Source organism: Eretmochelys imbricata, chromosome 2 (genome assembly GCF_965152235.1).
Source record: "Eretmochelys imbricata isolate rEreImb1 chromosome 2, rEreImb1.hap1, whole genome shotgun sequence".
Lineage (NCBI taxonomy): Eukaryota > Metazoa > Chordata > Testudines > Cheloniidae > Eretmochelys > Eretmochelys imbricata.
The window spans coordinates 68,982,649-69,009,881 of record NC_135573.1 but is presented as its reverse complement, the minus strand read 5'-3'; the positions used below and the strand labels follow the sequence as shown (position 1 = coordinate 69,009,881).

At 40.0% G+C, this 27,233-nt stretch overlaps 2 protein-coding genes across 2 annotated transcripts in view; both read left to right on the top strand.

Annotated features, from left to right (window-relative positions):
- The first annotated feature begins 332 nt into the window (after positions 1–332).
- RP1 (RP1 axonemal microtubule associated) overlaps positions 333–27,233 on the top strand; it is a 291,326-nt gene continuing 264,425 nt past the window's right edge. The window contains exons 1-2 of the mRNA XM_077809001.1: positions 333–977; positions 4,170–4,341. Coding sequence (XP_077665127.1) covers positions 333–977; positions 4,170–4,341 — 817 coding nt within the window. The remainder of the gene's footprint in view (positions 978–4,169; positions 4,342–27,233) is intronic.
- LOC144260996 (oxygen-regulated protein 1-like) lies at positions 7,847–13,495 on the top strand. The gene has a single exon (XM_077810038.1). It carries the CDS (start codon positions 7,847–7,849, stop codon positions 13,493–13,495), a length of 5,649 nt encoding a protein of 1,882 aa, XP_077666164.1.

Below are 27,233 nucleotides of genomic sequence, written 5' to 3'. Positions count from 1 at the left end.
CTCTAATTGCCATTGTAGTCTGACAAAGTACCTCTTTCTAAAGAAAATGCTGTTATACCAAAATGATAAGAGATGTGAAATTACAATCGAGAGTTCTGAGAGTATTTGAAAGTAAAGCTATGCTAACTTAATCCTACAGTACTGGAGTCTTTGTGGAATTTTGAGATAACAGCTTGGACCCATTTAAATCAATGATTTTTGGCAAGATTTGCTGCTGTTGATTTTTCTTACAAATTTTCCTTTTGCATTTTTCAGAATGAGGACTATGTTGTTACTGCAGTTGTGAGAAAACTTTTACATCCATCTCCTCCTCCTTCCAGAGTACTGTCAAAATGAGTGAAACGCCATCAACTAATTATTCAGTGCTTCAGCCAAACTCCTCTGAGAGTGAACAGACTTTGTCTACACGTCACTTCAATGTCACCGAACCTGTTGTGGCCAAACGAATCTGTTTCTATAAAAGTGGAGACCCTCAGTTTAATGGGATCAAAATGGTCATTAATAATCGATCTTTCAAAACATTTGATGCCTTGCTGGATAACTTGTCCAAAAGAGTCCCAATACCATTTGGGGTGAGGAATATTAGTACACCACGCGGGATACACAGTATCACCAATCTGGAGGACCTTGAAGATGGAAAGTCTTATATTTGTTCCCATCAGAAGAAAATTAAGCCCATTAATCTGGAGCGGGCCAGTAAGAAGCCATTGCCCTGGCAGATCAGCAGGCCAGTTAGCGCTCGTCGCCGAGTTGTGCAGTTAGCCAGGGAGAAAGAAGACAGCATTGTTCAGGAAGACAGAACTGTCAAAATAAGAACCCCTGAAAAGCTGCTTGTTTTCAAAAATGGTGACGTGAGAATCAGGTGCACTATAGTTCTGAGTAAGAAGAACATGCAAAACTTTGAGACCTTTCTGGATTACATAAGTGAGTTAATGCAGTATCCAGTTGTGAAGTTATACACTACTGATGGCAGAAAGGTGAGAATAAACAGTGGCATCAGATATGCTTTTCACAATGTTTGCTTTTATAATATTACCAATGTAATCAAATGATTTGGTTGCTTACATGGCTGGCGCGACTCTGACCAGTGTAAGGTCCCCTGTGTCCTGACCATCAGCTACCTGCTGCCTTCCTTGTGGACCTGCCTCTGTACACCTATGGACCTTCAAAAAAAGTAGTCAGTTTTGTGGAAGGATGCACACTCATCTTGGGACTGTAGTGACTGAAGCGAGGGAATTTTAATTCTAGGTTTTCATGGAAGCCCACCAGTCTTCTCTTAAACCGCTTCCTTCTCCATGTCTTCTAATGACAGCTTTTCCTGGACAGGATGCTTTTCTAGTCCTTTCTTATGCATGCCTTCAAAATATGTCCACTCATCCAATCACATGTAACCTTTCCACAGCCCTGTCCCACAATTAGGACATGCATTAGGCAGAGGTCTTTTGGAAAGCTACCTCTGTTCCCCTAAGAGATAATGGTCCATTAATGCAGTAGAACAAATTCCTGTACCTACTCATCCCCCAGGAGTTGTGAGCATCTTCACTATGATGTATTCAAGTTGTCAGGGCCGGACTAAGTTCACCTTAGGGTACTTAAGGAACTAGCTGAAGTAATCTTGGAACCATTAGCGATTATCTTTGAGAAGTCATGGAGAACCATGAGGTACCAGAGGACTGGAAAAGGCAAACATAGTACCTATCTTAGGGAATTACATACCAGTCAGCCTAACTTTAATATCTGGGAAGATACTGGAACAAATTACTAAACAATCAATTTGTAAGCGCCTAGAAGATAATACGGTTATAAGTGGTAGCCAACATGATTTTGTCAAGAGCAAATCTTGCCAGACCAACTTAAATTCCTTCTTTTCCTAGTAGATGTGATATATGTTGATCTTAGTAAGGCTTTTGACAGAATCCCACATAAACTAGGAAAATATGGTCTAGATGAAATTACTATAAGGTGTGCGCACAACTGGTTGAAAAACCAAACTTAAAGAGTATTTATTGATGGTTCACTGTCTAACTGGGAGGATGACTCTAGTGGAGTCCTATATGTGTCTATTCTGGGTCCAAAACTAGTCAACATTTTTATTAATGACTTGGATAATGAAGTGGAGAGTGTGCTTATAAAATTTGAACATCACACCAAGCTGGGTGGTGTTGCAACCTCTTTGGAGGACAGGATTAGAATTCAAAATGACCTTGATAAATATGGCTGAAATATAAAAAAGATGAAATTAAATAAAGACAAATGCAAAGTACCACACTTAGGAAGGAAAAATCTAATTCACAAATATAGAATGGGGAATAACTGACCATGCAATAGTACTGCTGAAAATGATCTGGGGATTATAGTGGATCACAGATAAATATGGACCAACAATGTGATGCAGGTGTAAGAAAAGCTAATATCATTTTGGGGTGTATCAAAAGGAGTGTCATATGTAAGACATGGGAGGTAATTGTCCTGCTTTACTTGACACTGATGAGACCTCAGCTGGAGCACTGTGCCCAGTTTTGAATGCCCATACTTTAAGAAAGATGTGAACAAATTGGAGAGAGTCCAGAGGAGAGCAAGAAAAATGATAAAAGGTCTGGAAACCTGATCATGAGGAAAGGTTAAAAGAAGCTGGGCATATTTAGTCTTGAGAAAAGAAGACTAACTGGGGACCTGATAAGTCTTCAAATATGTTAAGGGCTGTTATAAAGAGAGTTGTTCACCATGTCTCTTGAAGCTTAATCTGCAGCAAGGAAGATTTAGGTTATATATTAGGAAAGAATATTCTAACAATAAGGATAATCAAGTACCGGACTAGACTTCTAAGGGAGGTATTGGAATTCTGTTACTGGAGGTTTTTAAGAAGAGGTTAGACAAACACCTGTCAGGGATGATCTAGATACAGTTGGTTCTGCCTGTTGAGGTCCCTTCCAACCCTACATATCTGTGATTCCATGACAATGTAATTGCTAGTGTAAGAGCAAAAGTTCCTATACTCAAAACTCAAAGTCAGATCTCCTGTATGGCTACTACATTGCTGAGGAAAGCTCACAATGCCATAAACTAAGTAATCTTGATTTTTATCCCTATTTCTCTATATTTGTAATGTTCAAAGGATGAAATTGCTATGAGCAACATTCAACCGTATTATGTTCTTCATCTGTCTTTGCCACCCATGAGTTATGGCTATAAAACCTCATATAAGGTTATCTTACATTTTATAAACTGTGGACCAAATCCTAGCCTACAAAGCCCGAAACTTCCAGAAACAATGGGCCTGATTCTCCTCTTGCTTACACAAGTTTTACATTGTTGTAACTTCATTAACTACAATGGAGTTTCTTCTGGTTTACACTGGTATAACTGAAAGGGGAATCACACTCAGCTCAACTGAACACCGATGCAGGGTGAGTCTTTCACAGGGCTGGCTCCAGGTACCAGCTTTCTAAGCAGGTGCAAGGGGTGGCAATTAGAATGGGGTGCAGTCTGTGTCCTGCGGTGGCAATTCGGTGGCAGCTCTGCCGCTTTTCCTGCCGCGGTGGCTCTTGGCACAGCGGCAATTCGGTGGCGACTGCTTGGGGCCCCTGGTCTTTCACCTTCCACCAGGTGAAGATGTGATTTCTGTGTTCGGTTTCCACAAGTAGACATGAAAGAGGGAAAGGGGCATATCACCTACAAGCTAGCAAAGCACAATCCATGAGGCTCAAATTCCTTGTAACTGGAGGAGCAGGAAGCTAGGTCCACTACTAATTCTGTATATTTGGCAGTATGCAGCCACAGACCCCCCCCTACAAGAGTCCGGTAATATATTTTGTGGCGGAAGATTCTTCCCTTCACTGACTTATACACACACACTCTCATTCAGTCATTTCATGGCTGTTGATTGTCTCTCTATAGGGATAAATCCAAACCTAACTTCAGGGAAATATTTATCTGGATCCAATATATTTACACACTTATTCACAAAGACAAAGGAAGTGCATTACCCAATGTTGAAATAAATGCCACTCTGGAATAAATTCCAGCCCTTTGTAATAGCCTGCTGCAATGCTACATATGTTTAGGGTAGAAAGTGAAGAAAAAATATGTGGAAAAACTATACCTGTTGTATTATTACTATTTGTTACTTATGCAGAGAAATTGATTTGTTGTTGTATTTATTTTTCCAGGTTCCTAACCTTCAGTCTCTGATCTTGTGTTCTGGAGCTATTGTGGCAGCTGGGAGAGAGCCTTTTAAACCAGGGAATTATGATCCTCACAGGTATTCACTACCTGCTAAATTGCCGGGACTCTCCAATCGTGTGTACCCCAAAGCAAATGCCAAATCAGAGAGCAGAAATAGTAAGTCCCTTTAATTATTTTGTATTTTCTCAAGTGATTTATCTCTTCCACATTTTAATGTTAAAAAAATGAAAACATAGCAATCTGATTGGGATCAAGGGTATTCAAGAAGGTCAGTTGAAACAAAACTATTTATTTTTGTCAGATTTCCTCAGTAGGTATCAGAAGATGAAAGCATTAATTTTCATTTTGGAATTCAAGTTTCTGTTAAAAATTCAGCTGGCTTACATATTTCCTTTCAAACAGAATTATTTGGACTTGTATGTAAAGCTATCAAGACTTATTTTAAAATGGACTGATTGTTGCTAATCTATCCACATCATGCTTTGTGCATACTACAGCAAGGGTGACAGAAAGCACACAGTTTGATACAGAGAACAAATGTATATCTCCCTTCTAGTTGAACTTTCTGATGGTATTACAGCAGAGCAAATGTATTACCATGTAGTGTTCAGATCTTAACTCAGTAAATGAATGGGGATATCTTGTCATATCCTTAATTCCATATGTGCCCATATCTAACTAAAGCAAACTCGGAAAAGCAAGGAAATAAGCAGTTAAATTTTTCAGTATCCAGGTGCCCTCCATACGTTTCAACCTCAACTAGTTCCTTTCCACCACTCTGTGCCCACATATATCTCCCCCCTCATCCTGAACAGTCAGTATGTAGTAGGGTGACCAGATAGCAAGTGTGAAAAATCGGGACAGGGCGTGGGGGGTAATAGGCGCCTATATAAGACAAAGCCCTGAATATCAGGACTGTCCCTATAAAATCAGGACCTCTGGTCACCCTAGTATGTAGCCTTCACTCTGTTTATTGGCCATGTGTTCATGTGTTTTCATTTAAAATAGGTGTGGTGTGACTTTCATAAAGTTACAGTGTACATTGTATTGGTTTGTGTGAGTGAGGTACACTGTCATTTTGCTGAATATTTAAATATTTAATCTATCTAAAATTCTTATATGGTCCTGCCACCATAATATTTGAGCATGTCGCTATCTTTAATGTATTCATCCACACAATACTCAAGAGAGGTAAAGAGAAGTACTAACATCCCCATTGTACAGACAGGAAACAGTCTCTCTGTGACAAAGGGTTACCTTTATAAAAGCGATTAGTGATTTTTGGATGCCTCAGTAAAGCTTCCTGAAGTTCTGGAGAGACAAGGAGGCAGTGCTGGAGGAGTTAATTTTCTCTGCTAATTTTCCATGGTGCTCCTGTCTTGCTGTGCTGAGGAGCCTAGGCAGCATCAACTGCCAGTGGCTCTCACAGAATCACTAAGCTCCTGTTCACTCCCCCGCCCCCTGCCCAGTGCCCCTGCTGAATATCTCATGTCCAAGTCCCCTCTCTTTAGTTATTCCCGCCTTCCACTCTGCAGCCCACCCTGATGTCTCTTGCCCCACGTGTTGTCTCCTTGGTCACCAGGGCTGTGTGTACAGGATAGCTGATGAGTTAAGAGAACAAGTAGGAACATTCTGAGGCAAATGAAATGACTACAAAAATCAAAGTTGTCAATAAGTTTTTCTCTTCCATCTATATTTTGCCTATAGTCATGGCCAAGTTGGTAGCGTTAGAATATGGAAGTAGCTGACAGAGCTGGAAAGTTTCATCAGCTAATATTGGTCAAATGCAGTTAAAGCAAGAGGAATAACTCTTTATGTATTTTCCTTTAAAAATTCAAAACTGCCCCATGTCGGAGATATCATCAGGTTATATGAGTGTAAAGTTCAGAGTTTTGGGCGACTTCTGTTGTTTTCATTCCATTTCCAGAGGTGAGTGAAGATGAGATTTTTATTTACAGAAGTGAAAGGTCTGGTCTCTGGAATGAGAGACAGGCTGAATTTACCATCATTTCTCATTCAGTTCCAGGAAAAGCCTCTACAATGGAAACTTGAAAGAGGCAACAAATCTGAAATTGTGTGTATGCGTGTGTAACAGTAACATAGGTAGTCATGAAAAGAGTTACACAAATTCTTTTAGGGCCCACTCCAGCAAACTACATGCCTAACTTTAAGCAGATAAATAATTCTATTGAAGTCAAATTAATGCTAAGCACATGCTCGAGTGCTCTGCTGGACTGTAACTTTAATATAAATTCCAAACCACTATATAAAATGACTGAATACTTCTTCTAGAAATGTCATTACCAATTATGTCCTTATGCATGTCTTTCTGAATTCGTGTTTGTGTGCACATATTATTTTACATATACATATAAATACACACACAGAAGGAGCACAGTTTAGAAAATTCTGTTTAGATTTCTCATGGTGTACTTTTGGTCTCTCACCTTTTCTTTTCACTGTGTGACACTCAAAGATAGATGAGATTTTGTCAGTGCATAGGTGCTGAAACTAGGAATGCAAGGGGCATTCCCACAACCCTGGCTTGAAGTGGTTTCCATAATATATGGGGTTTACAGTTTGGTTCAATGACTCTCAACACCCTCACTGTATAAATTGTTCCAGCACCCCTGTGACAGTGTCAAGTTACTACAAAGTAATACAAACACATTTAGAAATACTTAACTGTGCAGACAAACACATTAGAAGCCTAATTTTATGCCCATTGAAGTCAATATGAATATTCTCATTGACTTCAGTGGTCTTTGGACTAGGTCCTAGAGAACTGTATCATATATTCACATTGTAACTACATGATGTAAATTAAAATGCATGATGTAAAAATCTTATTATAAATGTCTGGCTCAAAATTTAAATGTAAACATATATAGAAGTGCAATCTAAGGGCCCAATTCTACAACCTTTACATACACGAGTAATCCGTGGGACTACTCAGATAACTAAGGATTAGTCATATAAGTGAAGGGTGTAGAATCAAGTCCAGAGAGATTTATTTTTGATTCACATGTTGTAGCATCTATTAACATTCAGGTTATGTACTGCATATGCATTTGGATCCATTAATTACTGTTAAATCATCAAGTAGTAAAGGAAAAAGCAGGTTCCATGCTTAATATTTTAGGGCCTAATCCTGTGAGTTTCCTGTGTGCCTCTTGCAGGATGTGAAGCACATTCAACAACCAAGTTGATGGAACTGGGAGCATTCGGCACTTCACAGGCTTAGGGCCTTAAAGATTGTAACACTGGTGTTAGAAGGGTCATGTTGCAAAACAAAATAAAGGAAATTGCACCAGCAGTAAAGTTCAGTCTTTGCTCTTTACAAAAGTTCTGTTTTTTCTTTTTAACAAGTTCTTGGAAATGGGTTAGAGAAAATAGATCCCTTACTGTAAAAGTTTTTCTTTATGTTACAATAATTTATTCAATCCCAATGCTCACCAAAAAAAAAATCCCCAAACCTTTCATTGGGTTCCTTTATACTAATCATACTCTGTTTTTTTTCTTTTTTTCTGTCTCCTATCTTTGCTGCCTGCCTGCTGTCTTTCTGTCTGGATTCTTATGTATGATGATTATCTTCTACACTTTCCATCTAATATTGTGAATTTGGGTGCTTTCAATATAAATGTTGAAAGTGAGTACACAAATGCCCTCAGGAGCTCAAATTTACTCGGTTTCTTCTGATAAAGCTTACAGCAATGATAACTCAGATTCTTCTTGCATTCCTGACAATTACATGGGCTTAGCAGAAAATCATTCACATGATGGTGAAGATTTATCGATGGTGCGCTCTGAAGATGACATTGAGAAATCTGTTCATGTTAATCAAGATGGCAGTATGACAGTAGAGATGAAAGTTCGATTCAGGATAAAAGAGGAAGAAACCATAAAATGGACAACCACTGTCAGTCGTGCTGGTGTTTCTGCTGATAAAAATATCAAGATTTTCAATTCTGCAGTAGGTGAAGAAGATCATTCATCTGATTTAAATATTTCAGCATATATAAAACCTACAGAGGCTCCAGTCTTGGAGAACTACAGTAATGATGAGAGTGACGCACTGCAGCAGATTAGCACAGAAGCAACAAGTAAAGAATCAGAATCTGATTTAAGCACTTCTGATTATAAAATCTGGCAGAACTCTTCTGCAAACATGGACGTATGCAATGTATCAGAGGATAAAGTCAAATCTCATTTTCATAGGCCTCCGACACCTGGGCCAAGAAGAGTGAGACAAAAGAAAGCATTAGTTGAAAGTGTCACTGTAATATCTGACAGAAAGGTTCAGGAAAAGATGATAGGACAATTTTCCTACAGCGAGGAATTAGAAGATGGGGAAAGCAAATCTGAGTATTGCACGGTCACTCATTCCAGCAGCAAAACATCTAGTACTAACAATTCTAAGCTTAGTGAAATAAGCAACAATGATTTATTAAAGCTTTCTTTAGAAAAGAAAAAAGAAGAAACTCTGATTAAATTAAGCCATAAAAGTCATGGTTTAAAAGAAACTACAAATACAAAGACATTAGATATGCTTGATGAAGATGGATTGTTACAGAACATTTTGGAGAAATCAGTTGTGGAGGAAGGCATGTGTAATAGTTTACTATCAAGCTGCAAAGCTAACATCCGTGGCTTCATACCTTCCTCAACAATTTACTGGACAGATAGGCCACTTTCAGCAGACACTATCAACTCTCCTCATGACCAATGTGGGATTAAAGGAATAAAAAGATCACTGAGTTCTTTCATCAGGTACTCAGAATTGTCTCAATCAAAAAGTGAAGACAGACTATGTAACCCATCTGATTTATTACTTTCTTCTCAAGGATCCATTCACTCAGCCTGTCTTGGAAACAAACAAACAAAGATGACAATGTCAACATGTACTAATGCTACTCCTGAGACAATAAACCTGACAACAGGATCCTCTCCTACCACTGCTGAGAATGAGAAACAATTCCGTGATAGCACTGAATGTGATAAAACCCATTTCACTGACATAAGCCAACCTGCATTGTCTAACAGCAAAAAGAAGAAGAAAAAGAGAAAATCACCATCTCATTATCTGGAACAAGGTGTACATTCACACCAAAATCAGCAATATAAGGAGACTGAAGAGGAAAGAACTTTTAAGAGTGCAGAAAGTGAAAGTATGCAGAAATCTGCAATGCAAATTGGAGATACTTATTCTGAAATATGTCAGAAAAGAGCAATGACATTTCATGTCAGAAATGGTGATGGATCTATCAATTCAAACAAAAACTTATGTCCTGAAAATGACTTATGTCCCCAGGTTTCTGTGGAGCTCCAACAAAATGAGTTAGCATTTAGTAAGAAAACAAAAGCTAATAGACAACTGACCAACATAAAATCCAGATCAGCCAAAAAAATTAGCTTGCCACTATCTGCAAAATGTGAAGAGGGCCTGATAGAGGAAAGAGCTGATTCAAAAAGTGAAACTGAACACAGCCAAAATACACCAGGTACTGAAAAAGAAGGCATATGTCACAGCATTAATTCTATAAAACAGACACACAATTCTTTAATGACATCAAAGCCATTGTCAGAAGTGGCTAATGGTAATAACCTAGAAAGAGAAAAGGACACTGTTATTTCAGACAGTTCATACAAATCTTCAAAGAAAGAGAAAAAACAAAAAAAAAAGAAGAATCCAAGTACAACTGAAAGTAAAATACATATGTCAGATGGCGGTAATGCATTGGATGTTCTGAAACAAGAGGATTTTACAGATGAGGTTGCTGAATATTCACTTGAAACCTATGTCCAAAACTGGCTGCAAAACACATTTCCAAATGCTGTTTTGCCTCCAAAAAAATTAGCCCCCATAAATAAAAAGGAAGGGAATGTAGCAAATAGTAAAATTTGTCATTCTCCTATGGAAAATATCAACACTCCCTCAGATCAAGAAACTAAGGTTATAGCAAATAAAGTGCACATAACTGGAAAACCCAACCTGATTGGACATCATCTACTAAAAAAGCCAATGGAACCTCTCAGTGAAATGGGAGCTACTGAAGAATCAGCCAAATGGTTATATGGAAGACAAATTGGCTCTTTGACCAATGCTGATACAAGTATAATGAAAGAGGTCAAATATTTATTACAGTCAGATTTCCAACATGATACTAAGCTACAGGTGTTTAATGAAATGCATGAAAATGATAAAAAGAAGTTGCAATCAGAAATTGACACTCGAGATATAAGTCCAAATCAAAGAATAAGTGCTGAGGTTGCTGTCCAAGTTGATTCCAAAATTTTCAGCAAGACTGAAACTGGTGCTCCCCAAAAGGATTGTGTGTCTAGTATGGTGTTACAACAACTACAATCAGCTATGCTCGGCATTCAAAAGGCTCATACTGGATGTACAGAAAACTCATGTGGTCCTACAGACTTTTCTTCTCCTTCATTACTTGGATCTTCCCCCAATCTCCTCTTAGCTTGGCTACTTGTGCTGAATCTAAAACAGAGTTTGAATGGCATGTGCAAAGGTGATATGCTAAAAACTACCTGTAGCTGTTCTGAAATATTTACACTGTTACAATTTCTAAAACAAATTGCAGTCACAGAAGAAGCTGAGGACTTGAAGGATGCTGTCTCAAATTTGCAAGAATCGACATCAAATAATTTATTACACTCTGGGAGCAGAATAGAAAAGCAGGACTCTGTACATTGTCATGAAAATCCTTTCATAGTAGAAATTCAGAACATGCCAAACTTTCATGAAAGTGAAAACTCAAATAAGATCTGCATTCCAGAGGATACTAGACATTCTGAGGAAAATGCTGATCTACAAGAGCTGACTGAAGAATTTGAATGCTCTGATGTACAGAAAGACCTCAATGCATCAGCAGAGACTTCAGATCTAAATGACTTGAATGTTCACAAAATACTGTCAGAGAGAAAATACGTGAATGCTAATTCAAATAATTGTAGTCTTACTTCAAATGTAGAACTATCTGAAGAAAATGAAGAAGAGGCTGATAGTTCCTTACAAGAATCGCAGGATAAAACCACAGATACATCATTCAATAATGAAGAATCAGGGACTTCAGAAGAGCCTAATTCAACAGTTCACAGTATAACTTCTAATGACAAAGATAATATTTTAGATCTAGAAATTTCTGAAGTAGAAGATAAAAAAGACATTATGCATCTTGGCAACAATAAAAATGCAGGAGAGCAAGATGGCACAGAAAAACCAAATGAGTGCTATAAATTAGTTGCTGAAACCTCTACAGAATGTGACTGTGAGGAAGATTCTGTACAAGAAGAAAAGAAAGAAAATGGGACTTGTGAAGAAACCCCTGAGAGACTATCTACACCATCACCATTATCTTTTAGTTATGAGTCTAAGCAAATTACAGAATTGGACATAACTGAAGTAGAACAGAAATTGCAAGTAAAACTGATAGTAAAAGAACTGGAGCATGGAACGTGTTCAGATCCTTCTTTTGAATTAAAAAAATGCTCTAAAAGCCCTGCTACTTCTGACTGGTCAGATTATAGACCAGATACTGATGACAGTGATTACAATTATAGGGCATCCAGTGACTTCACCAATGAAAGTGGGGAGGAAGCAATGTATGAAAAACAATATAATACTGGTTATGTTAAAAGAGCTATTGAACAGCTTTATGGTAAAGCAGAAGCCTCCTTTAAGCCTACCTTCCACACTGCATTTCCGTATATGTCTAAAGTTGTTCTTCAAAAGGATGCTGAAGAATCCCAATGTACAGTTATGAATGAAAACTCTTCCCTGTGTCAGGAACATAATTCTTGCTTTGTTGAGAAAATGTCACGGTCTTCACTTATATCACATGAAAGTCTGGAAGAAATAAACAAAGACAACAATACATGGAGGAGAGAGAATTTTTCTTCACCAGCACCACAGTTCAGTCTTAATGGAGAGAAGGTGTATCACAGTGATAACTACTCAGTGCGATGTACAAAGCAATATTGTCAGGGTGGTGTACCTGCTGCTGATGATGAAGGAATATTGATTGATAAAGGCAAGTGGCTTCTTAAAGAAAATCATTTGGTGAGACGATCACCACCTGAAAACACTGGAATGTATGGCAATTTGGACACAACTTCAGCAGACACAATGTTTGACAACAATAGTGATGATGTTCCATACTCCCACTTCGCAAATTTGAATCAGTATCCACCACACAGTGAAATATCTTCTTCAGAACCTGAAGACACAGCTAAACCCTCTGAAAGTGGATGCAACTACTTCATTATGCCTCATAATAGTGATTCAGAGCCTTTTCTTGATTTGAGTCTGAAAAGCAAACCTACCCTCAGTGATGATACCCCTTTTCTTCATGCAGTAAAGAAAGAAAACAACAATTTGTCATTCACGATATGCACCACTTCCACGAATCTTTGTACAGAGCCTAATACCAATTATCCAGCCTTTACATCTGTGGAATTTAGATTACCTGATAATAAGGTGCATCCTCTGAAACAGCCTTTAAATGATGAACCTATACAAGCCCAACCAACTAACGACAGTAATGCCAACAGGGGAGCTCTGGAGGAACAAGATTCTCTGGATAAGCTTCATGCTATTTGTGGACAACATTGTCCAATACTGATGGCCATCATAAAACCAGTTAATGAGGAAGACAGAGGATATGCCTACCGAAAAGCATCTGACATTGAGAACCAATTGGGCCTACATTTAATGACCAAAAAATGTCAACATTTGTGCTGGCCAAGCAAAGATTTAATAGGATATGAAAATAATCATGTGATGCTGAAGAACAACTGTATTAATAAGATTGCCAGTAATATTTTTAATAGATTTTATGCTAATAATACCTTAGATTTCATTAATAGCAATAGCTTTGAGATTCTTGTATCCCCAGGTCTAGGATTAAAAAACAAGTTAAAGATGTTGTATGCGATGGAGGATATGAATGTAAATGCACAGGAGATCAGCAATCATGAAAATAATGTATCCAAACAAGTACTCAACGATATAAGTACCAATAATAAGCTACCTGATACAAAGCAAAAAATATCCCAAAGCTCGAGAGTTAGCCTAATTCAAATTCTTGAAGAAAAATCTGCTCCCTTGTTGACAGATCCAGCAGAGGGCTGCCATTCTGAAACATTTCACAACTGTGACATTATCTTAAATAACACGGAATGTAATGCTTCTGAAAATTTGGAAGAGGAAAATGCCTTTGCTACAGAAGAAGAAACTCTCTTTTGTGTAATAAATAAAAGCAATAAAAGCAGCAATGAAGAGAAAGACACATAATAAAGATATTGGGACATCTGTAAGAAAAAAATAATCATATAATTCACCCTTGCAGACCATGCCCTAAACAAACTCCCATTGAGTGTGATGCACAGACCTGAGATGTTTACACTTTTTTACAGCATTGCAGAAATACAGGTAATTGCCTAGATTTTGGGGTGGAGGGGGGTAGGAAATAATACAGAATCAGTAACTAACCTCCTATGACAGTGCTGTCATCTTTTTAAAAAAATCAGTTTTACTCATTAATGCTGTTGTATCTTTAGAAAGAGTCTGTAACATTCCAACTGTCTTCTCTGAGAAAAATCAACCAGTACCTGTTAGAATGAAGAGTTTTATAACCACATATTCACCCACGCTCCAAGATAAACTTCTTACACTTTAGAATGTTTTTAGAGAAAAGCTGGGAATGATCTTGCAGACTGTTCTGACTAAACTGCAAAATAAAATACAGTGGTTAATTTGCAATGAAAAGTAGAAAAGTACTGTTCAAATGTTGTATTACAATGAAAAGTAACAGACGATTGTCATGGTAATTGTGTGGGGGTTTTTAAACCAAGGTTCAAATGGAAAGGCCAGCCATGTATGTCTGTTAAAGACCAAACTCAGAAGAGCTGGCATCAGGGTGAGTAAAATAAACTTTTCTGCCTCATCTAAGACCACCATATCTTAGGTGAGATTTGCCTCTGTGGGAATGGAGCAATGCTTCTGCCTCTCTTATCCACTAGGATTTTACAAAGGGGAACAGCCTTGAAACCAGATGGAGTTCCACAGGGCTTCACCAGCAGGAACTTTTGAGGGAAGATGCTGTAGCTATTGGACTTCCTGGCTGTCCTGGCTTCACCCCCTTCTCGGGCAGCTCTGCCCTCTTCTGAGGCTATGCTAGCTCTGTACAGCCCTCTGCCTGTAGTAAGTGAAGATGCAGTCACTTTGGTCCCACTCCACAAAGGTACATGTTTTGGTACCTATGTCCTTTGGCTCCACTGTGATCCACAAAACTCATGCTGAACACTTGTAGGTGCCCAAGCTTCTGCCTGGGGGATGTGCATTGCTGCCTTGCTCAACATCCAGGTGCCAATCTCCTGCTCCAGAGAGATCCACAAATGCCTAACATGCACGCAGGGCCTGACCAAGAAGGTATGACTGTTTAAGTATTTGCCCACAGGGAACAAATACTTTGGGCCAGAGAGATTGACTCTATTGTCCAGTGGTTAAGATGCCCATCCTGGGAGATGGGAGACCCAGGGTCCTTTCCCCCTGCTCCAATCATTCTTTCATTATTTATCAAAAGTGGAACAGCTTCAACAGGAGAGACTGAAGGAGCCCCACATCAGAATATCCCACATCTCAGTAGTTAGCACACTCGTCTAACAGGATTTGAACAGGGAGTTCAACTTGGGTCTCCCAGATAAGTGCGCTAACCACTGAGCTAAATGAGTTAGTCGCCTTACTCCAGAAGACTGATTCTGATTTATGGATTGCTAATCATAGAATCATAGAATATCAGGGTTGGAAGGGACCTCAGGAGGTCATCTAGTCCATCCCCCTGCTCAAAGCAGGACCAATCCCCAATTAAATCATCCCAGCCAGGGCTTTGTCAAGCCTGACCTTAAAAACTTCTAAGGAAGGAGATTCTACCACCTCCCTAGGTAACGCATTCCAGTGTTTCACCACCGTCTTAGTGAAAAAGTTTTTCCTAATATCCAACTTAAACCTCCCGCACTGCAACTTGAAACCATTACTCCTTGTCCTGTCCTCTTCTACCACTGAGAATAGTCTAGAACCATCCTCTCTCTGGAACCACCTCTCAGGTAGTTGAAAGCAGCTATCAAATCCCCCCTCATTCTTCTCTTCCGCAGACTAAACAATCCCAGTTCCCTCAGCCTCTCCTCATAAGTCACGTGTTCCAGACCCCTAATCATTTTTGTTGCCCTTCGCTGGACTTTCTCCAATTTATCCACATCCTTCTTGTAGTGTGGGGCCCAAAACTGGACACAGTACTCCAGATGAGGCCTCACCAATGTCGAATAGAGGGGGACGATCACGTCCCTCGATCTGCTCGCTATGCCCCTACTTATACATCCCAAAATGCCATTGGCCTTCTTGGCAACAAGGGCACACTGCTGACTCATATCCAGCTTCTCGTCCACTGTCACCCCTAGGTCCTTTTCCGCAGAACTGCTGCCTAGCCATTAGGTCCCTAGTCTCTAGCTGTGCATTGGGTTCTTCCGTCCTAAGTGCAGGACCCTGCACTTATCCTTATTGAACCTCATCAGATTTCTTTTGGCCCAATCCTCCAATTTGTCTAGGTCCCTCTGTATCCTATCCCTGCCCTCCAGCGTATCTACCACTCCTCCCAGTTTAGTATCATCTGCAAATTTGCTGAGAGTGCAATCCACACCATCCTCCAGATCATTTATGAAGATATTGAACAAAACCGGCCCCAGGACCGACCCCTGGGACACTCCACTTGACACCGGCTGCCAACTAGACATGGAGCCATTGATCACTACCCGTTGAGCCCGACAATCTAGCCAACTTTCTACCCACCTTATAGTGCATTCATCCAGCCCATACTTCTTTAACTTGCTGACAAGAATACTGTGGGAGACCATGTTAAAAGCTTTGCTAAAGTCAAGAAACAAGCAGATATAGGTTTCAGAGTAGCAGCCATGTTAGTCTGTATTCACAAAAAGAAAAGGAGGACTTGTGGCACCTTAGAGACTAACAAATTTATTTGAGCATAAGCTTTCGTGAGCTACAGCTCACTTCATCGGATGCATATATAGGCACCTCCTTGCAGCCCCAACTTAAGTTCCTATCTCAGAGAGAGAGGAGAGGGGTTTGTCAGCATCTCCCATTGCCTAGGTTAGGCAGCTCCCTGCCTAGCATGCTGGCTTTTGTGGATTGCATTCTAGGGTGCCTAGATGTGCAAATTAGGCTTTGTGGATAGCAGTGGGTTTCTGTGAAAGGTGCCCTGATACCCAGCATTGCATGGCCTAAGTTCCTTAGTGGATCTGAACCTTTTTACCACTGCAAATTGGATTCTTATACTCATTCTGAATCTATGGCACTGCATCAACCTTTACCAAAGATAAATCTGGCCCAGTACGAGAGCATGCTAAAATATATTAGTGCAGCTAATCCTAGCAAGAAACACTGGGTATTGTTCTTTTTAAATTGCCATTCATTTGATTATTATTTCACTAATGAACTGTCCTATAAATGTGATCATACTCATTTTTCTTTTGTAAATATGATAAACTAGTAGATGGATAGGAGTATAATTTAATATATTTCAGGATGTTGCATTCTATTCTTAGAAATATGGATGCCTGTTTATAGAATGTTTTTGCTTTTTCATGTAATTTCAAAATGTAAAACTGGAAAAATATTTAATGTACATAATAACTATAGTGAATATTGGAGGCCAGATTCTAATACCCTTACTCGTGTTGAACAGTACCTTTATCCAGTGCAGTCCCACTGGAGTCAGCGGTACCACTTGTGGAGGAAGGCCCTACTGAACAGGGGTCACAGTAAGAGAATTTGGCCTGTTCATACTCTCTGAAAGTCTGGTGGCAGCTATATCTTTCTGTATATATTTGATATTTTTCTATTGTTTTGAAGCTATATTTATCTTTGAGTTTCTTTGTATTCTGTAAAATAAATCAGTATTAAAATAACTGGAAAGAACATTGTGCTATTGGCTAATATATTTAAGAAGAATCCAAGACACTAAATAACAGACTAACTCTCAAATTATTTTGTCCTTTCCCCCAATTCTGCTGCCAATCACCATGTTCTATTGGGTTCCTCAAAAGTCTTTTTGGACTGCATAATGAAGAGCATAGATGTTTTTCAGCTGTTTACATCTTCATTCACAAACAAAACATTGTTAAAAAAATGTTGTTTGAAAATGTTTCAGTGGAATCCAGCCAGTACTCAAAAGCAATAGTCTATTTTATGTATATAAATGGCTGGAAATGAAGAGTTGAGCAATCTAGCAACTTTTTCATGGTCATATAGTCCTTCATCACATACTATCCCAAATCCTGGATTTACACCACTCAGTCACCCATACCTTAATTTATTTGGACTTCCAAAAGCTTTTTACAAAGTTGCTCTCAAGAGATTACTGAGCAAACTAAGTAGTCAGGGGATGAGAGGTAAAGTCCTGTCATGGATTAGAATCTGGCAAAAAGACTGAAAACAAAGGGTGAAATCCTGGCCTCACTGAAGTCAGTGGGACAGAATTTTACCCAAAGAGAAAGAATAAATGGACAATTCTGAGCGTGGCCAAAGACTAACAGTGAGATGTTCCAAGAATCTATATTAGGCAGATCTCAACAAACTCAGAGAAATAGTAGGCAAGGTCCCTTGGAGAGACCAGTTAGGAAGAAGAAGCGTCAAAGAGGGCAGGCAGTTCCTAAAAGATGTAATACTAGAGACTCAACATCAAGCTACTCTGATGCAGAGGAAAGATAAGAAGAGCCACAGGGGACCAATGTGGCTGCACAAGGAGCTTTTTAGCTATGTAAAAACCAAAAGGGATATATATGGGAAATGGAAGGATGTATACATGGGAATAGCACGAGTGTGTAGGGACAAAACCAGGAAAGCGAAGGCAAGGAATGAGTTACAACTGGAAAGAAATGTTTGACAACAAGAAGGGGTTCCACAAATATATCCAAAGAAAAAGAAAAATCAGGGATGGTGTAGGTCTGCTGCTCAATGGAGGTGGTGAGCTGGTAATGAAAGATGATAAGAAGGTGGAGTTGCTCAATGCCTACTTTGCTTCAGTCTTCACACAAAAAATACCATGACTGGACTACGAGTGAAGTTATTGTAGACAGTTAAGGGGAAGGGATGTAGATCAGGATAAGTAAAGAACAGGTCAGAGATCTTCTGACTGACTTGAATGAATTGAAGTCAGCTGGACCTGATGCTATTCACCCCAAGGTGCTGAAAGAATTAGCTGAAGAATTCTCGGCGCCACCAGCAATAATATTTGCAAACTCATGGATGACAGGAGACATCCCAGAAGACTGGAGAAGGGCTAACGTAGTGCCCATCTTAGAAAGGGGGAAAAGAGGAGCTGGGGAACTATAGACCAGTCAGTTTGACCTTGATACCTGGGAAGCTACTAGGACAAGGACTAAAACATGCAATTTGCAAATACCTGGAGGATTAAGGGGTGATCACTAGCAGCCAGCATGGATTTACTAAGAAAAATCAGGCCAAACCAGCTTGATTTCCTTCTTTGACAAGGGAACTGGTTTGGTGCATAATGGAATGCGGTGGACATAATGTACGTGGACTTCAGCAAGGCTTTTGACATAGTTCCCCATGATATTTTCATAAGTAAGCTGGAGAAATATGGGCTTGGTAGAACTACTATTAACCACAAACAAAGAGTTACGATTAATGAAATGATGTCAGATTGGAAGAAGGTCTCAAGTGCGGTTCCACAAGAGTCTGTTCTGGGGCCAGTGTTATAATATCTTTATTAATGACCTGGATATAGGAATAGAGAGCATACTGATCAAATTTGCAGACGACACAAATTTAGGAAGGGTTGCAAACACTTTGGAGGACAGAGCTAAAATTCAAAGGGATCTTGATAAATTGGAGAACAGAGCTATAGACATCAACATGAAATTAAACAAAGACAAATGTAAGATGCTACACATAGGGAAGAAAAACCAAATGCACAAATGCAGAATGGGGGATAACTGACTTGGCAGCAGCACTGCTGAGAATGATCTGGGAGTTGTGGTGCATCACAACCTCAACATGAGCCAACAATGTGATGCTGTTGCAAAAAAAAGCAATGACTGTGCCCACATATCTATTCAGGGGACACCATTACAGGGCCTAATAACATCAGCCACACTATCAGAGGCTCGTTCACCTGCACATCCACCAATGTGATATATGCCATCATGTACCAGCAATGCCCCTCTGCCATGTACGTTGGTCAAACTGGACAGTCTCTACCTAAAAGAATAAATGGACACAAATCAGATGTCAAGAATTATAACATTCATAAACCAGTCGGAGAACACTTCAATCTCTCTGGTCACACGATTACATACATGAAAGTTGTGATATTACAACAAAAAAACTTCAAATCCAGACTCCAGCAAGAGACTGTTGAATTGGAATTAATTTGCAAATTGGATACAATTAACTTAGGCTTGAATAGAGACTGGGAGTGGCTAAGTCATTATGCAAGGTAACCTATTTCCCCTTGTTTTTTCCTACCCCTCCCCCCCTCAGACGTTCTTGTTAAACCCTGGATTTGTGCTGGAAATGGTCCACCTTGATTATCATACACATTGTAAGGAGAGTGATCACTTTAGATAAGCTATTACCAGCAGGAGAGTGGGGTGTGGGATGGAGGTATTTTTCATGCTTTGTGTGTATAAAAAGATCTTCTCCACTTTCCACAGTATGCATCCGATGAAGTGAGCTGTAGCTCACGAAAGCTTATGCTCAAATAAATTGGTTAGTCTCTAAGGTGCCACAAGTACTCCTTTTCTTTTTGCAAAAAAAGCAATGCAATTTTACGTTACATTAACAGAGGCATAGCATGCAAGTCAAGGGAGGTGATGGTACTGCTCTACTCGGCACTGGTTAGGCCTCAGCTGGAGTGCTGTGTCCATTTTGGTCACCAATGTATAGAAAGGATGTAGAGAAACTGGAAAAAAACCAGAGGCAAGAAACAAAGCAATATGAGCAAAAGCTGAAGGAACTGGATATGTTTAGTTTGGAAAAGAGGAGCTTAAGGGAGGGCATGATACTTGAAAGTCTGCCATAAAGAGATGGAGAAAAATTGTTTTCTCTTGCCACAGAGGGCAGGACAAGAGACAATGGGTTCAAACTACAGCATAACAGAGTTAGATTAAATGTCAGGAAAAACTTCTAACTAAGAACAGTAGGACAATGGGACAGACTGCCTAGGAATGTCGTGGAAGCTCCTTCGCTAGAAGTTTTCAAAAGGACGCTGGATGGCCATCTGCCCTGGATGGTTTAGACACAACAAATCCTGCATCTTAGCAAGACTTTAGACTAGAGGACCCTCGTGGTCTCTTCAAACCCCGTGGTTCTGTGATTCTAAGTTGCAGCAGACTGTTAGGAATAATTTGAACTACTCATATATATTGCTTGGCTCTGTAAAGTAACTGAAAAAGAACTTGAGAGTCATTGTGGATGGCTCAGTGAACATTCTACTCAATGTGAAGTGGCAATCAAATAGCAAATGAAATATGTGAAGGATGGGATAGAAAACAATACAGAAAATATTGTAATATCTGTATATAAATTAGGGCTGTCAAGCAATTAAAAAAATTAATTGCGATTAATCACGTGATTAATTGCGATGTTAATAATAGAATACCATTTATTTAAATATTTTTGGGTGTTTTCTACATTTTCAAATATATTGATTTCAATTACAACACAGAATATAAAGAGTACAGTGCTTATTTTATATTTATTTTTATTACAAATATTTGCACTGTAAAAACAAAAGAAATGGTATTTTTCAGTTCACCTAATACAAGTACTTTAGTGCAATCTCTTTGTCATGAAAGTTGAACTTACAAATGTAGACTTATGTACAAAAAATAACTGCACACAAAATTAAAACAATATAAAACTTTAGAGCCTACAAGTCCACTCAGTCCTATTTCTTGTTCAGCGAATCACTCAGACAAACAAGTTTGTTTACATTTACGGGAGAGAATGATGCCCACTTCTTGTTTACAATGTCACCTGAAAGTGAGAACAGAAGGTCACATGGCATTGTTGTAACTAGTGTCACAAGATATTTATGTGCCAGATGCGCTAAAGATTCATATGTCCCTTCATGCTTCAGCCACAATTTCAGAGGACATGCATCCATGTTGATGACGGGTTCTGATTGATAATGATCCAAAGCAGTGCGAACACATTCATTTTCATTATCTGAGTCAGATGCCACTAGCAGAAGATTGTTTTTTTGGTTTTTTTGTTTTGATGGTTCGGGTTCTGTAGTTTCTGCATTGGAGTGTTGCTCTTTTAAGACTTCTAAGAACATGCTCCATACCTCGTTCCTCTCAGATTTTGGAAGGCACTTCAGATTCTTAAACTTTGGGTCGAGTGCTGTAGCTATCTTTAGAAATCACACATTGGTACCTTCTTTGTGTTTTGTCAAATCTGCAGTGAAAGTGTTCTTGAAACGAACAACATGTTCTGGGTCATCATCCGAGACTGCTATAACACGAAATATATGGCAGAATGTGGGTAACACAGAGCAGGAGACATACAATTCTCCACCAAGAAGTTCATTCACAAATTTCATTAACGCATGATTTTTGTTTAACAAGCATCATCAGCATGAAAGCATGTATTCTGGAATAGTTGTTGAATGTTTAGCATATCTGGCCGTAAATACCTTACACTGCCTGCTATAAAAGTGCCATGCAATCATCTGTTCTTACTTTCAGGTGACATTGTAAATAAGAAGCAGGCAGCATTATCTCCCATAAATGTAAACAAACTTGTTTGTCTTAGCAGTTGGCTGAACAAGAAATAGGACTGAGTGGACTTGTAGGCTCTAAAATTTTACATTGTTTTGTTTTTGAGTGCGGTTATGTAACAAAAAAATCTACATTTGTAAGTTGCACTTTCACGATAAGTTGTACTTGCACTACAGTACTTGTATGAGGTGAATTGAAAAATACTAATTCTTTTGTTTATCATTTTTACAGTGCAAATATTTGTAATAAAAAATAACAATATAAAGTGAGCACTGTACACTTTGTATTCTGTGTTGTAATTGAAATCAATATATTTGAAAACATCCAAAAATATTTACTAAATTTCAATTGGTATTCTATTGTTTAGCAATACAATTAAAACTGTGATTAATCATGATTAATTTTTTTAATCGTAATTAATTTTTTTGAGTTTATCACATGAGTTAACTGCGATTAATCGACAGCCCTAATATAAATTGATACTGCACCCTCATCCAGCACACCATATTCAGTTCTGCTCAGCCTGTCTTAGGCCTGATCTACTCTACAGAGTTAGGTTGACATAAGGCAGCTTACGTCAACCTAACTCTGTAAGTGCCTACGCTACAATGGTGCTCCCACCAATGTAATTCACCCACTTCACTGACCTAATAACTCCACCTCTGTGAGAGGTGTGGCACTTAGGACGATGTAGTTTGGGCAACGCAGTGTCTGTGTAGACACAATGTTGCTTACATCAACTGTTGGCTGTCAACCCTGTACATGGGGCTCATAGCTGGACCTCTCCCCACCCTGGTGCTGACAGCCCTGGGTGCCGGGCTCACAGAGCTAGGCCACACCTCCCCAGAGATGACTACCTGAGCTATCAGCCAGGCGCCAGGCTCACAGCTTGGGTTGTCAATGCCGGGGGAGGGGGAGTCCAGCTGTGAGCCCAGCACCCAGCTGGCAACTTGGGCTGTCAGCACCAGGGCTGCAGGCCTCCAGCTGTCAGTACCCCACAATGGCCCACTTCAGTCAGTGGAAGCGCTCCAGGTGAGGATGTGCACCACCGACAGAAGGAGCACAGTGTGAACGTGAACCACTGCTCTAATTGCTGTAGTGGCTATACATCGACTTAACTTTGTAGTGTAGACGAGGCCTTAGAAAAGAAGTTGCAGGAATAGAAAAGGCCCAGAGATGTGTGGTGCAAATGCTGAGAGGGCTGGGCTGAGTAGAGGTTTGAAAATGATGGGGCTGCTTTGTTTAAAGAGGGTGCAGATAAGAAGGGACATGTAGAGATATACAAAACAATGACTGGTATTGAGAATGGGATGCTCCTATTCACCCTTTCTCATCTTACAAGAACAATAGAACACTCAAGAAAATTGAAAGGAAACACATTTAAAGCTATGGATATTTCTTTTATACAGGGAGTATTTGTAACCCATTAAACTCATTGCAACAAAATATCCAATATCAATATGAACAGCTTCTCAGGATTAAAAAAGGATTAGACATTTATATGATTAAGAATAAAAAAATTAACAGATACAAACACTTGTGCTTCAGGGCACAAGACAACCACTAACTGGTTGGGCAGTGTATGCCATAATTGTCCATTAAAGAGTTTCTTGAACCTTCTTCCAAAGCCCCTGGTACTGGCCACAGCCTGAGACTGGATTCTAGACTAGATGAACTACTGGTGTGACAGTTTTTATGTTACTCCATTTCTAGGGGGCGTAGGAACTTCAACAGGTTATAAGACTCAACAAAAGTGTGGGCAAAACTAGGTTCTGGAGTTGGAGGCATGGAGAATGTTTTAATTCAATGTGTTTTAATAATCATTTAGCAATCAATTGATAATATAGTGGGAACAGCAGCAATCACTTTGGTTAAGATTGGTTGCACAACGGTTTCCAATCTAATTCTTTGGTTTTGATTATTTTTAACTTTTCTTCAATTTTACAGGTGACATTTTCCACCATTTGTCTGTCCCAGAAGGTGATTTTTTTGGGTAACTGTCTTAAGGCTGAAATGGTTGGGTATTAAAACGATTGTTGGCTGTTTTTACTTTCTTTGTTCTGAAAAATGGCTGAAGAGTTTTTGCTCATACTTTCCAAAGACCAATGCCTGGACAAAGTTAGCTTGAAAAGTTTTGGGTGACTGAAAATAGGGTACTAGAAATGAAACCACCACACATCGTGGACTACAACGTTCACTGCTACCCCCCATTATGATAAATTGGAGGTAAAGTCTGCTGATGGGTAAGATGGCTGTGTGTATATAAATCATAAGTAATACAAACAACAGCTAATGAAGACTTACTAATTTCTCAGAAATGGTATATTCAGTTTGAGAACACAGAACATGTTCTCAATGAATGGTTTGCTATATTTTATCAGTTTTCAGTACCCAGTTCACAAAGTCATGTTTCCCATTACTTTTATGAATGTCAAAAGGAGCCAATGCAATTTTATTGCTTAACTTATCATTCTTAAACACGTTTCCTTTAACTTTGATAGCACTGATATTGTAAAATGGCATTAGTCCAACTACCATATTAATCCACTGTAAGAATTAAGGGGATTATTTAATGAAGCCAAAGCTTTACCAACCTTAATCATTGGAATTAAGTTGAGTTGTCAGGTACACGTGTATAGCCTGACTTGCACATTGTACAGATATTTTGACTTAATGCTTATAAATGAGGCCAACATGTAGGATTAAGGAGGGGTGCAATATGTTTGGCTGTAATCAGTCCATACTCATGCAACCACAGGAAAGAACAGCATTTCTTATAACTGCGCAAACTTTATAGACTCTGAGACAAATTCAGACATGGTGAAAGCATATTACACCAGTTTTTAATGCGGACCATATTTTCCTCTATTGTTGCAGAATGTAATTCTGCTATTTGCTTCTGTTCCTCCCTTTTCTCTCTTGCAGCTTCTGTTCTTGTTGCTGTGCTGTTGGCTATTCTTGAACTTTTTGGATCTTGTTAGTTGAATGCGATCTTTCAAATAAGGATCTATATGCACTGTGGGGGAAAAAAAACCCTCTTAGCCCTGGTCTACACTAGGAGTTTAGGTCGAATTTAGCAATGTTAAATCGATGTAAACCTGCACCCGTCCACACGATGAAGCCCTTTTTTCGACTTAAAGGGCTCTTAAAATCGATTTCTGTACTCCACTCCTGACAAGTGGATTAGTGCTTAAATCGGCCTTGCTGGGTCAAATTTCGGGTACTGTGAATGCAATTAGACGGTATTGGCCTCCGAGAGCTATCCCAGAGTGCTCTATTGTGACCGCTCCAGACAGCACTCTCAACTCAGATGCACTGGCCAGGTAGACAGGAAAAGGCCCGCAAACTTTTGAATTTCAATTTCCTGTTTGCATGGTCACCTGCAGCTTGCCACGCTGGCCAGAGCTCATCAGCAGAGGTGACCATGCAGAGCTCATCAGCAGAGGTGACCATGATGGAGTCCCAGAATCGCAAAAGAGTTCCAGCATGGACCAAACGGGAGGTACGGGATCTGATCACTGTATGGGGAGAGGAATCCGTGCTATCAGAACTACATTCCAGTTTTCGAAATGCCAAAACCTTTGTCAAAATCTCCCAGGGCATGAAGGACAGCGGCCATAACAGGGACCCGAAGCAATGCTGCGTGAAACTTAAGGAGCTGAGGCAAGCCTACCAGAAAACCAGAGAGGCAAATGGCCGCTCCGGGTCAGAGCCCCAAACGTGCTGCTTCTATGATGAGCTGCATGCCATTTTAGGGGGTTCAGCCACCACTACCCCAGCCGTGTTGTTTGACTCCTTCAGTGGAGATGGAGGCAACACAGAAGCAGGTTTTGGGGACGAGGAAGATGATGATGATGAAGTTGTGGATAGCTCACAGCAAGCAAGCGGAGAAACTGGTTTTCCTGACAGCCAGGAACTGTTTCTCGCCCTGAACCTGGAGCCAGTACCCTCTGAACCCACCCAAGGCTGCCTCCTGGACCCGGCAGGCGGAGAAGGGACCTCTGGTGAGTGTACCTTTTAAAATACTATACATGGTTTAAAAGCAAGCATGTTTAATGATTAATTTGCCCTGGCATTTGCAGCTCTCCTGGATGTACTCCCAAAGCCTTTGCAAAAGGTTTCTGGGGAGAGCAGCCTTATTCCGTCCACCATGGTAGGACACTTTACCATGCCAGGCCAGTAGCACGTACTCGGGAATCATTGTAGAACAAAGCATTGCAGTGTATGTTTGCTGGCATTCAAACAACATCCGTTCTTTATCTCTCTGTGTTATCATCAGGAGAATGATATCATTCATGGTCACCTGGTTGAAATAGGGTGCTTTTCTTAAGGGGACATTCAGAGGTGCCCATTCCTGCTGGGCTGTTTGCCTGTGGCTGAACAGAAATGTTCCCCGCTACAAGCCATGGGGAGGGTTGAGGGGCTAGCCACGTGGTGAGGGTAGGCAAAATGCGACCTTGGAACGAAAGCACATGTGCTGTGTATGTAATGTTAACAGCAAGATTTACCGTGAAAGAGTGTATCCATTGTTCTATAAAATGTGTCTTTTTAAATACCACTGTCCCTCTTTTTTTTTCTCCACCAGCTGCATGTGTTTCAAGGATCACAGGATCTTCTCCTTCCCAGAGGCTAGTGAAGATTAGAAGGCGAAAAAAATGCACTTGTGATGAAATGTTCTCTGAGCTCATGCTGTCCTCCCACACTGACAGAGCACAGACGAATACGTGGAGGCAGACAATGTCAGAGTGCAGGAAAGCACAAAATGACTGGGAGGAGAGGTGGCGGGCTGAAGAGAGTAAGTGGTGGGCTGAAGAGAGGGCTGAAGCTGAAAGGTGGCAGCAGCGTGATGAGAGGAGGCAGGATTCAATGCTGAGGCTGCTGGAGGATCAAACCAATATGCTCCAGCGTATGGTTGAGCTGCAGGAAAGGCAGCAGGAGCATAGACCGCCGCTACAGCCCCTGTGTAACCAACCGCCCTCCTCCCCAAGTTCCATAGCCTCCTCACCCAGACGCCCAAGAACACGGTGGGGGGGCCTCCGGCCACTCCACCCCAGAGGATTGCCCAAGCAACAGAAGGCTGGCATTCAATAAGTTTTAAAGTTTTAAACTTTTAAAGTGCTGTGTGGCCTTGTCCTTCCCTCCTCCACCACCCCTCCTGGGCTACCTTGGTAGTTATCCCCCTATTTGTGTGATGAATGAATAAAGAATGCATG